We start from the raw sequence: 12,272 nt of genomic DNA on the forward strand, positions 1-12,272 counted from the left end.
CACATTTCTTTATTGAAATTGCTTTTTTTTGTTATTTTATCATTTCTGTCTTTCTATAAATCCCCCCTTCCCCCTTGTTGCTTATTTGCTTCCTCCTATCCAACCAATCTCTTCCCTTTGGAAACAAAACAAACTTCCATCCTCCTTCTCTATTCATCCCTCATCAACTCTCCTTTATTCTTTTTTCCCTTCTTCCCTTTGTCTTTTCTCTCTTTTCCTACCTCTGTGAGATAGAGGTCTATTTCGTTTCATTTTTTATTCCTCATTTGACTCACTTCATCTTTTTTTAAAACTTTTATCCAATCCTTGTTCCTCCTTACCTTCAGTAATCATCCCTCATCCTCCTCTCTCCTCTTCTGCCTTTCTTCCTTCCTTCCCTTTTCTTCTCATTCCCTAGCTCTCTAACTTCCTTTCCTCTCCTCCTCCTGTCCTTTCTTTCCATTTCCTGATTTCTCTGTCTCTTCCTTTCACTCCTTTCCTCCCTTACTTCCCCCTGCTCACTTCCATCCTATGCTCCCTTATTCCTTTCTTCACTGCTCTCCTCCTCCTCCTCCTCCTCCTCCCATCTCTACACCTCCCTCCTTCCCCTGCCTTTCTTCCTTCCTTCTCTTTCGTGAAATCTTTTTTCCTCCCCCTCTTTCCCCATCTCTCTTCCATCCTTTCCAGCTTTACCCCTCTTCCCTTCACTGCTCTCCTCCTTTCTCCCGTCAGCTTTTCTCTCCCTCCATGTTCCTCTCTTTCCTCCCCTCCTGCCTGTTTGTCTGCGCTCTGTTTTCTCCTTCATTCCCGTCCTCTCTCGTCCACCTTTTTCTGCTCGACTCCACTTTACATGCAATCCCTCAACTTTCTTCCTGAAACTCTTTAATCTCAATCATGTCAATCAAATCTTTTGTTTTTCTTTCACTCTCTATCTTAAGTTTTGCATCCTTCCCTTGTTCCTTCCTCCCGATTTCCTCATTCTTTTCTCACCCTCCCAATTTCCTTCTTCTCACCCCAAGTCCCCTCTTTTTTAACTCATCTCTCCTCTCATCATTCTTTCCTTCTTTCACTTTCATATTCTCCTCTCTCCCTCTTTCCTCTCTGCACTCCTTCCCATCTTGCACTTTTCCTATAGCCCCCCCCCCCCCCCCCACCCTCTCTCTCTCTCTCTCTCTCTCTCAGTCGTCACTCGCTCTCTGGGCTGTGCAGACCTACCAGCCACCTCTCCTCTCCTCTGAATCTCTTCATCTCTCTCTCTCTCTCTCTCTCTCTCTCTGCTATGACAGCTCACACCAGCAGCGTGTTGCCAGATCTCAGACCGTCATCCCGTCACTCTGTCCGGACGCTGACATGATGGACATTTGTGCGGCATATTCGTGACTGATTTTTTTCGGGGTTCACTTATTGTTTCGTATAAAAACGAAAGAAAAAAAATCGGAAGAGGGGGGCGGCTCTCCTCTCTTTTAAAGCCCCCTCTGCTTCTTCCAGCCAAGCAGAGCGATAAGGTGGGGAGAAGCTTTGAAATCCGCCCTGCTCGGATTTATTTAACGGCAAAATGACGGATTTGGGAGCGCTGACGAAGAGGAGTCTGGACGCCAAGAAAACGGACGCCAGGTTCGGACGCGACCTCCTCCTGCTTCTCCTCCTGCTGGGGCTCCTCATTGGGGATGTCTCCTCTTCCAAGGGTGAGTTTTGGAGATTCTCCCGTGGTCCGCCGGGGCGCGCGTGCGTGCCCTTGCCGTTCCATTGTTGCGGACAGTGTTGGCGTGTTGTGCGCGCGCTTGTATATATATATATATATATATATATATATATATATGTGTGTGTGTGTGTGTGTGTGTGTGTGTGTGTGTGTGTGTGTGTGTGTGTGTGTGTGTGCTTGACAGAGTCGGGAGTTTTCTGTGCAATCATTTTTGCGCGTGTTCTCGAGGATGCGTGTGTCCTTTATTTTACGCGTGCGTGTTTGAGATAGGGAGATATAAGGAGGTGTGCACGCGCTGACAGATAGCTTGTGTCCCATAGAGAGGTGGTGGTGGGGGTGTTTCAGTGCTGAACTTGCACGCAGTAGTACTTGTGGGGGTGACAGTGCAGATGTAGCCTATGTGTGCGTGTTGTGTGCGTGTATATGTGCGCGCGCGCATGCATTCTCATGCACACATTGAAAAATGGTTCATTATCCGGTTTTCAAGCCTTACTTGTTGAGACAGATGTCCAGGCGGGGGTCCATGTTGGAGGACATGTGGAGGGGACGCATGATGTTGTCCTGTGTGGTCCCGGTGGCTGTGCGCTGTCTTCATGGTGGGTCAGTGGACTGATGATCCAAACTGGCGTGAGATCGGGTTGGAAGATCTGTGCTGATTGAAATGTTATGATAAAACAGTTAAAAAAGGTGAAACAGCATCAGTCTCAAAACTTGAGAACTCTTTGAAATCCTCTTCCTGCAGCAAGTAAATTCTGCAGAGGACAATATTCTGTCAGAATAACATTTAGTCCTGTCCAAATAGAGTTAAATACACTCTATTATAGAGTGAAATCAACTCTACCTTCTTGTCAAATCAAGTTTTTCCAACTCCAATAAGAGTCATTCACAGCATGATAGAATTGATTTAGCTCTGAGTATATTTGGACTGGGACCAAATGTAGTCCTGGCAGAGTATATTTTACTCTACAAAATTTACTGTGTACAGGTGATCGACCACGTGTTTATTTTCTGAATTTTTCTCTTGTGTTTTCAAAACATCAAATAAAATCAGACAAACGTACATTGGCTCCAACCCTGAGGTTTTCTGATGAATTTAAACATTGTTCAACTGTGCAAAATTGGAGAGTTTCATGTTCAAGGGGAACTCTTACATTTTCAGTTCTTTTTGACTTAATCCTTCAAAAAACTGTTTTAATCTGTGCGATATTGATTTGAGCACAAGTGTCCTCATGGGCTAAACAGCTACATTATGTAATGGGGCAAGTTAAAAGCATTCACAGTAAATGCCACCTGTTACCACCGAACCGACAAATATGTCAAAATATGTCAGAAGTGTCTGGCAGCATGGAGAGGATTTCTATGGAGAAAAAACTTGTGCCTGCTTGCTGATTATAGAGTTAGTTGCTTATCTTAGCCCCCTGGCCATCTGGTGGTATTGTTCTGCATTGAATCATTACAAGTCTGTTGCTGACGTGTGTGTGTGTGGCGAGGGGTGTTCCTTTTTTAAACAAATGGAATTTGACCTGCTCAGTAGTGACAAGAAGTCACGAAGTGACTCACTGCCTGTGTTTCTGTTCAAGATCAATTCTGCACCAAAATAGTTTTTGTCCTGAGCAAGAGGAAAAATGTTGGTGTTCTACTTTAAATATGTCAGGCCCACTCACTTTTAATTAGACAAATAGCACCAAATCACAGCAGACCTTATCACAAGACATTTTACATGTAGAACAGATCTGACCAGGAAGAAACCTCAAGGCGAACCAGATTCTATGGAGGAGCCACCTTTACACTCTAATGCTGCATTCACACCGGGCGCGATCAGACGCTACAAATTCACGGGGGTCGCGTGGCAACAGATGCGCCTCCTTCGCCCGGTGTGTCGCTCTGCTTGGGTGGACTTTCACTGCGAAAATTCGCCCTGGTGCATCATCAAATAGGAGGAGCTTCCATTCCGCTCGGCGTCAAGTCATCATGACGGACCTTGATCACACAGAGCGAGTTGTTGTGAAAAGCTCCCAATACAGAGAGTATCATTATTTGCTGCAGGAGCTGCGTCAGGATGACGGCCGCTTTCAGTGGTCCTTCCGCCTCTGCGGGACCCAGTTTGAGGACCAACTGTCCCGTTCACGCGCACACATGTAAACAATAAAAAAAAAAAAGAAACTCCGCTGCTTGCTGCAGCTCGCTCTTCCCCCAAAAAACTCTGTCATAATTGTGTTTAGAAACCAGTTAGCATTTGTTTTATTATACATCTGTGTAGTTAATTAATAAAATATTCTCCACACAGACGATTCACTCGCGCGCGCACGTAAAAAAAAAGAAAGAAAGAAAGAAAGTCCTCCGCTGCTTACTGTGAGGCTGCTTCTCGCTCTTTCCCAAAAAAATTCTGTCATAATTGTCTTTAGAAACCAGTCACCATTATACATCTGTGTAGTTAATAAGTAAAATAATCTCCATGGACCCTCGCATGTAAAATAAAAAGAAACTCCACTCCCCCTGCTGTGGTGCTGCTGCTCGCTCTAAAAACTCTCTCATAATTGTGAAATAAAGGACAAAAGAGACATGAGTCCTGCTCACAGACTGCTACCAGAGACAGGACATGTTCACATCTTCAGTCAAACTCCAGACATCTCCACGTCACTACATATTCAGTCCCTGATTGGTCATCAGGGCGCGACGAGACGAAAAAGTTCAGATTTTTCAACTTGGGGAGGAGGGCGACACGACGTGACGCGACGTAATATCGCGCTACAAACGTGCAAAACGCTCAAAATCGCTTCACTCACGTTGCTTCACTCACGTCCATCGTGTCGTGCTGCATGGTTTGGCGCCAAAACGCATCCTTACATAGGGATTACATGGCAACCTGTGGCTGCAGTCCCTCGCATCGCGCCCGGTGTGAACGCGGCATAAAAATAAAACACATTTCATTTGATGAAATTAATTTCAACTACTGTATTGTTTTGCACTTAATTGACAATGTTATGTGGAAAAAATTACCTTAACTTAATCAATTAAATTCAGTGTTTTATTTCTTAAAGTGTAGTTTACACACATAATCAAAGTCCCACAATTCTGTAAGTACACTTAGAAATTCTCATATTAGCACAATTTAGGCCCAAAACTACTAATTCTGGACTTCTAAGACAAGGGATGGGTATCGGGAACCGGTTCTTTTCGGGTATCGTTAATAAATGATTCGATCCTCCGACATCAATAGCCTTTTTGCTTAATGATTCCCTTATCGGTCCTTCAGAGTGGCCGTTGTTTTTGGGGGTGTTTGTCAGGAAAATGATCATTTCTCTACATTGATTACAGACCCTGCAGCGGGTCTGTAATCAACCGTTTCTGCAATGCAGCTTTGCTTTGAAACTTGAATCAGTGAAGCAGTGCTTCGATGTTCTGTCTTATTGGTTCTTTGTTTTAGTTTGCTTTATCTTAATTTTTCCCCACTAAAACCCGAAAGAGCATATGTCTGTGAGTAATATTTACCTTTTTCATGTTAAATCGACCTGTTATGGTCTTCTGAAACAGTTGATAGATGTATTTTATAACTTAAAAACGGGACCGATGCTAACGCATTAGCATGTCTATGGCATTTTCAGTGTTAAAGTTAGTATTAAGCTGTTCGCATCTCAGCAAGTTTGTGTGCATTTGTTTCCTGTATAATAATTAATGGCTTAGTGCTTGTTGTTGTAAAAGAGTCAAATGTATTACAAATTGTAATATTTTTTTATTTATTTTTATTTGTATAATAGCAGCAGCAACAACAACAATAACAGTAATAATAACTAATAATGCTACAATACAGTTTTAGAGAAAGAGACAAAAATAACCTGATAAAACAAATCACAACAGAAAAGATAAAACCAGTGAACATAAATAAATAAATATAGAAATAAATAACTGTTTCCTGTGAACACCTAGTGACTCTTACACCTCCACTTCATCCCTGTTTTATTTAAATGTAATGACAATTTGTTTTGGTTAAACCATATTTTGAATTTGTTCATTTCTTCAGTGATTTCTTTCAGAACTATCTGCCAAGCTAGAAAACTGCTGCATCCTAGTAAGAACAGAATACTACTGGAATGATTTTGAATAAGTAAAGTCATTTTTTTCTCATCAAAATGGATGCTGCACTCACTGCAGTTTGTTGTCTGGAATAGCCCCAGATTGCTTTTCAGAGCTTCTAGAATTCAGACATTTTTGTGCGGGTGGTGTTGGGGGGTAATTTTGGGTTTCAGCTTTTTTTGTTTTTCACCACTTTCATCCCTGAATATGTCAATTGTGAGTCACTTTTGTGTGGATTAAAGTCACTAACTGGGACTCCTTTCTTGTGAGAAAGAAATGAGAATCATCCTTCGTTCTGTTCACACAGCTCCAAACACTGCGCGGCTCTCTGCTGAGTCAAGTTAGAATGATAGAGTCCAGTCGGAATTAATAACTTCCAAGTGAAACACTGTTTAAATCAAATGACATCTCTTTTCAAACGCTGTAATACAAACAAACTGCAATCAATCAAAATGCTTTTTTCTTCCCAAAATGAGACATCCTGTGCTGATGTGCAGCAGCTGGCTGAGCTCAGCTCAGAGGTATGGAGAGACTTCATGCCAAAATGTCTGAAAGGAAATGCTTTTGACAAAAACTAGAGATTTTATTTATTTTTATTTATGTCCAGAGATCAAGGATCCAGTGACCAATTTAAAATGTTGCTGACATAGAAAACCGGTAATGGCAACTTTTAGTACACAGAAAATTCATAAGAGGTATCAATAAGGGAATCAATAAGGAATCAGATCGATAAGTGGAATAGATAATGGCATCGATATCAATAAAATCTTTTCAATACCCATCCCGATCTAAGACACACATAACTGAAATCAACCTCTGAACTATGATTTATTTAAAGATGCAGATAAATGAAGAAGTTGTTAATGGAGACCTGAAAAATGCATTTTAAAGATGCACTGTACACTGTTGTATTCATATGATTTCAATATATACAGTACATTGGTTGTACATATTTAAGTTATGTTTCCTTTTTCAGGGTATTGAACACAGCAAAATCCACAGTGTTAACTTTAACACTATGCAAGTTCAATTAAGACATTTACATACATTTAACTATTATATAAATTTTACCTGTTCTCAGTTAAAGTTAGTTTTCATAGTTCTAAAATGTTATATCTTTAACAATGTTAACTTTATGTTGTGATAAAATGTTAAATATTTAACAGTGGTAACTTTCCATAGTCATAAAATATTAAATCATTAACAATGTTAACTTTATGTTATGATAAAATGTTAAATGTTTAACAATGGTTACTTTTCGTAGTCATAAAATATTAAATCTTTAGCAGTCTTAACTCTCCATAGTTAAAAAATCTTTGAGAATGTCAACTTTCCATTGCGATAAAATTTTAAATCTTTAGGGCCCCTTCACACATAGTGCGAATTTGGTCGATTTGCGCATAAAGTGCGCATGAAGCAGGAATCGTGTGCAATATGTGTAAAATCACAGCTGCCTTGTACACCTGTTGCTATAACTATTTGCACATGCCAGAGCCCATCGAACCCTCTCGTGGCATGTGTCGGCCAAATTTCAGCTGACACACACGAACATCTAACACTGCTCATTTGGCACTTAGAAAATGTGTGGCCATTCGCATTGTTAACACGACAACAGTCAGCAGACAATCACTGTCGTGCTGGCAGTGAAATTTGTCTAAGTGGCCCACAAGTGTGGCTTTGGTGTGTGCGCTGAACTGACAGGAGGTGTGGCCGCTGACAGAAGCGGCTGTGGAGATCTGTTGATCTGGACATCCCAGCTGGACAACACGTACTGTGTTTGGACGGACATGGACTAACAACTGCCCACTGTGATGTGTGTGTGTCTGCTTGCTGTCATCATGTGGACAAAAATAAAACATATATCGCTGTGGGGACAGACTGCAGCGAGCGAGCATGCGCACGCTACAGTCCATTGACAGGCTGCCCCCAGGTTGAAACGGACCGTCAGATCATAACACGCAGCGGGGGATCTGACTTCCACATCACCCACATGAGCTCTGTTTCACATGACATCGTGTCAGCTCTGTTTCACATGTCATCGTGTCAGTCCTGCGGTGTGCCATCCACAAGACATGCATGTTGGGCAGGACACGTGCGTGGGCCGGCTGGACACGCACCAACAGATGTGGACATGATGAGATGAGCGAACTGCTTCTCATTCATGTCATTTCATGACTGTACATCTGTGACCATGGGTCATCTACAGAGGAACAGACGGTTCATACTTGTATTGCCCACTTAATAAGAGGGATTCAGTATAATGCAATGTTTTTATATGGTGTGTGGTTTTATTTTTAAAAAAAATACATCTGTGTCCTTCCTGATATCAGGCAGGTTCCTACACCTTTTGCAGGCTGGTGATGGGAGCTCAGTGGTAAAGTTTCTGACTGGCAACCAGAGCTTTTGGAAAGCATGGGTTCGAATTCTGTGGGTGACATGTATTTTTTATTTTACAGCAGCTGCGCGATGTGGTTACACATTGCACTGCTGCTCGCACTGTGTTCCCGTGTGCACGAAAACATTGCAACATGTATTTTTTATATTTTTAATTTATTTTTTTCTTCACAGCAGCTGTGTGATGTGCTTACACATGCATGAACCGTTGCACCAGCATCGTGCGCACCTGCCCTTTGGCGCGATGTTTCATGGTGCGCTCATACGAGCTGTTCCGATGGGAATTGCCCTGAGTTGTACATATTTGTACTATGTGTGAAGTTGCCCTTAAAAATGTTAACTTTGCATATTCATAAAATATTATGTTGTATGTAAAAGTTTGGGCACCCGTGATGATTTCCAAGATTTTCCTTTATAAATCATTGGTTGTTTGGATCAGCAATTTCAGTTAAATATATCATATAGCAGACAAACACAGTGATATTTGAGAAGTGAAATGAAGTTTATAGGATTTACAGAAAGTGTGCTATAATTCTTTAAACAAAATTAGGCAGGTGCATAAATTTGGACACCCCAACAGAAACAAAAAAAACATCAATATTTAGTAGATCGTCCTTTTGAAGAAATAACAGCCTCTAAACACTTCCTATAGCTTCCAGTGAGAGTCTGGATTCTGGTTGAAGGTATTCTGGACCATTCTTCTCTACAAAACATCTCAGGTTTGTTGGTTTCCGAGCATGGACAGCCCGTTGAAAGATCCAGCCCTGGCGCAACTTCAACTTTGTCACTGATTCATGAACAAGATTCCCAGTTCCTGCACTGACCACACAGCCACAGAACATGATGGAGCCGCCTCCAAATTTTACTGTAGGTAACAAACCATGCTTGTTATATCCAATAACTCAATTTGTTTCATCAGTCCACAGCATCTTATTCCAAAATGAAGCTGGCTTGTCCAAATGTGCTTTAGCATACCTCAAGCGACTCTGTTTGTGGCGTATCACAGTGGAAACTGACAGCTGAAATCTCTGAGATAGCTTTTTGTATCCTTTCCCTAAACCATGATGTTGAACAAGCTTTGTTTTCAAGTCATGAGAGTTGTTTAGAGGCTCCCTTGTTGCCACTCATTGGAAGAGATGCAAAGAGGGGAAATGCATACATCTGTGCCCAGATGTATGCATCTGCCTAATTTTGATTAAATAATTATTGCGCAGTATCTGTAAATACTAGAAACTTCATTTCACTACTAAAAAATCAGTGTGTTCGTCTGCTATATGATATATTTCACTGAAATTTCTGATCCAGGCAACCAATGATTTATAAAGGAAAATCATGAAAATTGTCAGGGGTGCCCAAACTTTTGCATACAATTGTAACGTCACATTTTGATAAAATATTAAATATTTTACTATGTTAACTTTCTGACACTTGCAGTGTGATTTTGAAAATATTTTCAGCACTATAGGGAGTACTTTATTATTGCTCATATTCAAAAGTGTAACTGTTTGTAGTAATACCACATATAAAAGCCCCACCTTGAAATTGAATTCACAACCTTCTGGTTTTGAGGCACAAGAGCTCCTTTTTCTCAGTTCAACTCACAGATGGGGTTAAAATTATATACATCTTCAGAGAGTCGACAGATCACAGATACAACCAGCTCTGAGAAACAACTCCATCTTTGTATAAGGTTTAACACCAAGAGTGTTGAAAGAACATGGAAGGGATTCAAATCAGCTCTGCGATATTTGAAATTCTAACACGTCTGTGTTTGCTGTGGGCCCGTATTGTTTTTGTAGATAGATGGACGGATGGAGATGAAAGTGTTAACATTCTCCTCAGTCATCAATAGCGTCTCTGTGTGCACTTACTTTCTCTCGTTCTCCTGACCTCTTTCACTCTTTCTCTCACAAGGACACATTTTACAGATTTTGCTCTGTGATGATGAAGAAGAATGTTTGTGCATTTCTGGTATTTGTGTGTGTGTGTGTGTGTGTGTGTGTATGTATTTCTCACAGTGTGTAGATCTATGTGCTTGCTGGTGTTTATTATCTATTTGTCCATGGAGCTGGTGCAGACTATCAACCTGGAAAGGAGCGAATTTCAATGAATGTGTGATTGAAGGGAAATTGTGCATTTTGCCGAATACGGCATTGTGCATTGAAGCTCTTTATGTTCAAAACGACCCTTTCTTATCACCTGTGATTTAGCTTTTACTTCACACAGTGTAGATGTCTCTTCCACATTGTCTCACAGTTTGAAAGCCTGTATGTTTTCCATTTATTTTTCACTCCCAAAAAGGCAGAAATAGATCACTGTCAGTTAGAAAAAGTGCAACAGAAGTTTCTTATTTCATCATCAAATAGATCCTGACCTCAGACACAGATGAAGCACTTCAATAGATTGTCATATTGGGATGTGCGGCAGAGCAGCAGCTTCTTTTTGTAATCATTACACAGAAAGACCAAGTAACAGAAAAATTAAAAGCGCAGAAAAAAATCTTTAATCAAAGATGACACTGTACTACCATTTAATTTGTGAAAGTTCAAACTGCAAGTGGTTGTCATCCTTTTTAATATTAAATTCTAGCCCTTGTAACAATTGATTGTCTTGAAGTGTCACTTAAAAATGTCGTCAAATGCCTAAACATGAAATAAAGTGCAAACACAAGATCCAGGCAGCATAAGATCAAAGGAAAAAGTTGAATAAGGAGAAATCTTTTATGAACCTGGTAATATTTTTTTACAACCCCAATTCCAATGAAGTTGAGACATTGTCTGAAATGTTAAAAAACAAAACAAAACAAAACAAAAAAAAACAGAATACGATTTGCAAATCATCTTCAACCTATATTCAGTTGAATACACCACAAAGACTAGAGGTGGGCGGATCGATCCTAATATCGATAATATTGATACCAACACTGGTATTGATAGTGAACGATTCTTGTGTAAAAAGACAAATACTGAAGCTTTTTTCTCTCCTGCACGCACTGACTGCTGCGCACGCAGATTCATCAAAGTCTACTCTCTGTCTGTAAGAGCAGCGCTGCACTGTGTCACACAACACAGAGCAGCGCACCCTCCCCCCTCTGGTCTTTTGTTGTTGTGCCATCATGTGGCTCAGCGGCGCCAGCCAACAGCCATGCAGGTAGGCTCAGCCTGGCCCGCCCACTCAGCGCTCTCCTCGAGTCAGCCTTCTACCTCAGGAGATTTTGTTTTAAGTTGTGTTGAGTGATATTTTTTAAACAAAAATGTTGATTGTGATAAATAAAGTATTTTGGTGTCACGTACAATGTTTGGCGAAATTATATCCTAGGATTTTTGGATCTTTTGGATCTATGAAGCTTAACCCCTTAACGCCTATTGTCGCATATATGCTACAATATTTTACTCAAATATGCAACATACCAAATTGACCAGTATGCCTGTTGTCACAAATTTGCAACATACCATTATTATTATTATAACATTATAACATAAATTATTACCAAAATACCAAAATTACTATTTATTTTTTGTGCAAAAGTGAAATTAATAATCTCAACATTATTTACGATCTACTTAAAGGCAAAAACACACACAAAACATTTTTTTATATACAGCTATATAAATTCAGGCATTAAGGGGTTAAATATGAAAAAGTATCAGTATCGGTATCTATATTGGCGATACTGGGCCTGTATTTACTTGGTATCGGATCAATACCAAAATTCCCAGTATCGCCCACCTCTAACAAAGACAAGTTATTTAATGTTCAAACTGATAGACATTTTTGTTTTTGTGCAAATATTTGCTTATTTTGAAATGGATGCCTGCAACACGGTTCAAAAAAGTTGGAACGGGGCAACAAAAGACTGGGAAAGCTGATGAATGCTCAAAGAACACCTGTTTCGAACATTCCATAGGTGAACAGGTTAATTGGAAACAGGTGAGTGTCATGTTTGGCTATAAAAGGAGCATCCCCAAAAGGCTCAGCCATTCACAAGCAAAGATGGTGCGAGGATCACCACTTTGTGAACAACTGCGTGAAAAAAGAGTCCAACAGTCTAAGAACAATGTTTCTCAATGTTCAATTGCAAGGAATTTAGGGATTCCATCATTTACAGTCCATAATATAATTA

The 12,272-nt window shown here is 40.4% G+C and overlaps 1 protein-coding gene across 1 annotated transcript in view; it reads left to right on the forward strand.

The window, feature by feature from the left end:
• Positions 1 to 1,534: 1,534 nt before the first annotated feature.
• LOC117503844 (CUB and sushi domain-containing protein 1-like) overlaps positions 1,535 to 12,272 on the forward strand; it is a 2,069,078-nt gene continuing 2,058,340 nt past the window's right edge. The window contains exon 1 of the mRNA XM_034163109.1: positions 1,535 to 1,664. Coding sequence (XP_034019000.1) covers positions 1,535 to 1,664 — 130 coding nt within the window. The remainder of the gene's footprint in view (positions 1,665 to 12,272) is intronic.

Source organism: Thalassophryne amazonica, chromosome 2 (genome assembly GCF_902500255.1).
Source record: "Thalassophryne amazonica chromosome 2, fThaAma1.1, whole genome shotgun sequence".
Classification (NCBI taxonomy): domain Eukaryota; kingdom Metazoa; phylum Chordata; class Actinopteri; order Batrachoidiformes; family Batrachoididae; genus Thalassophryne; species Thalassophryne amazonica.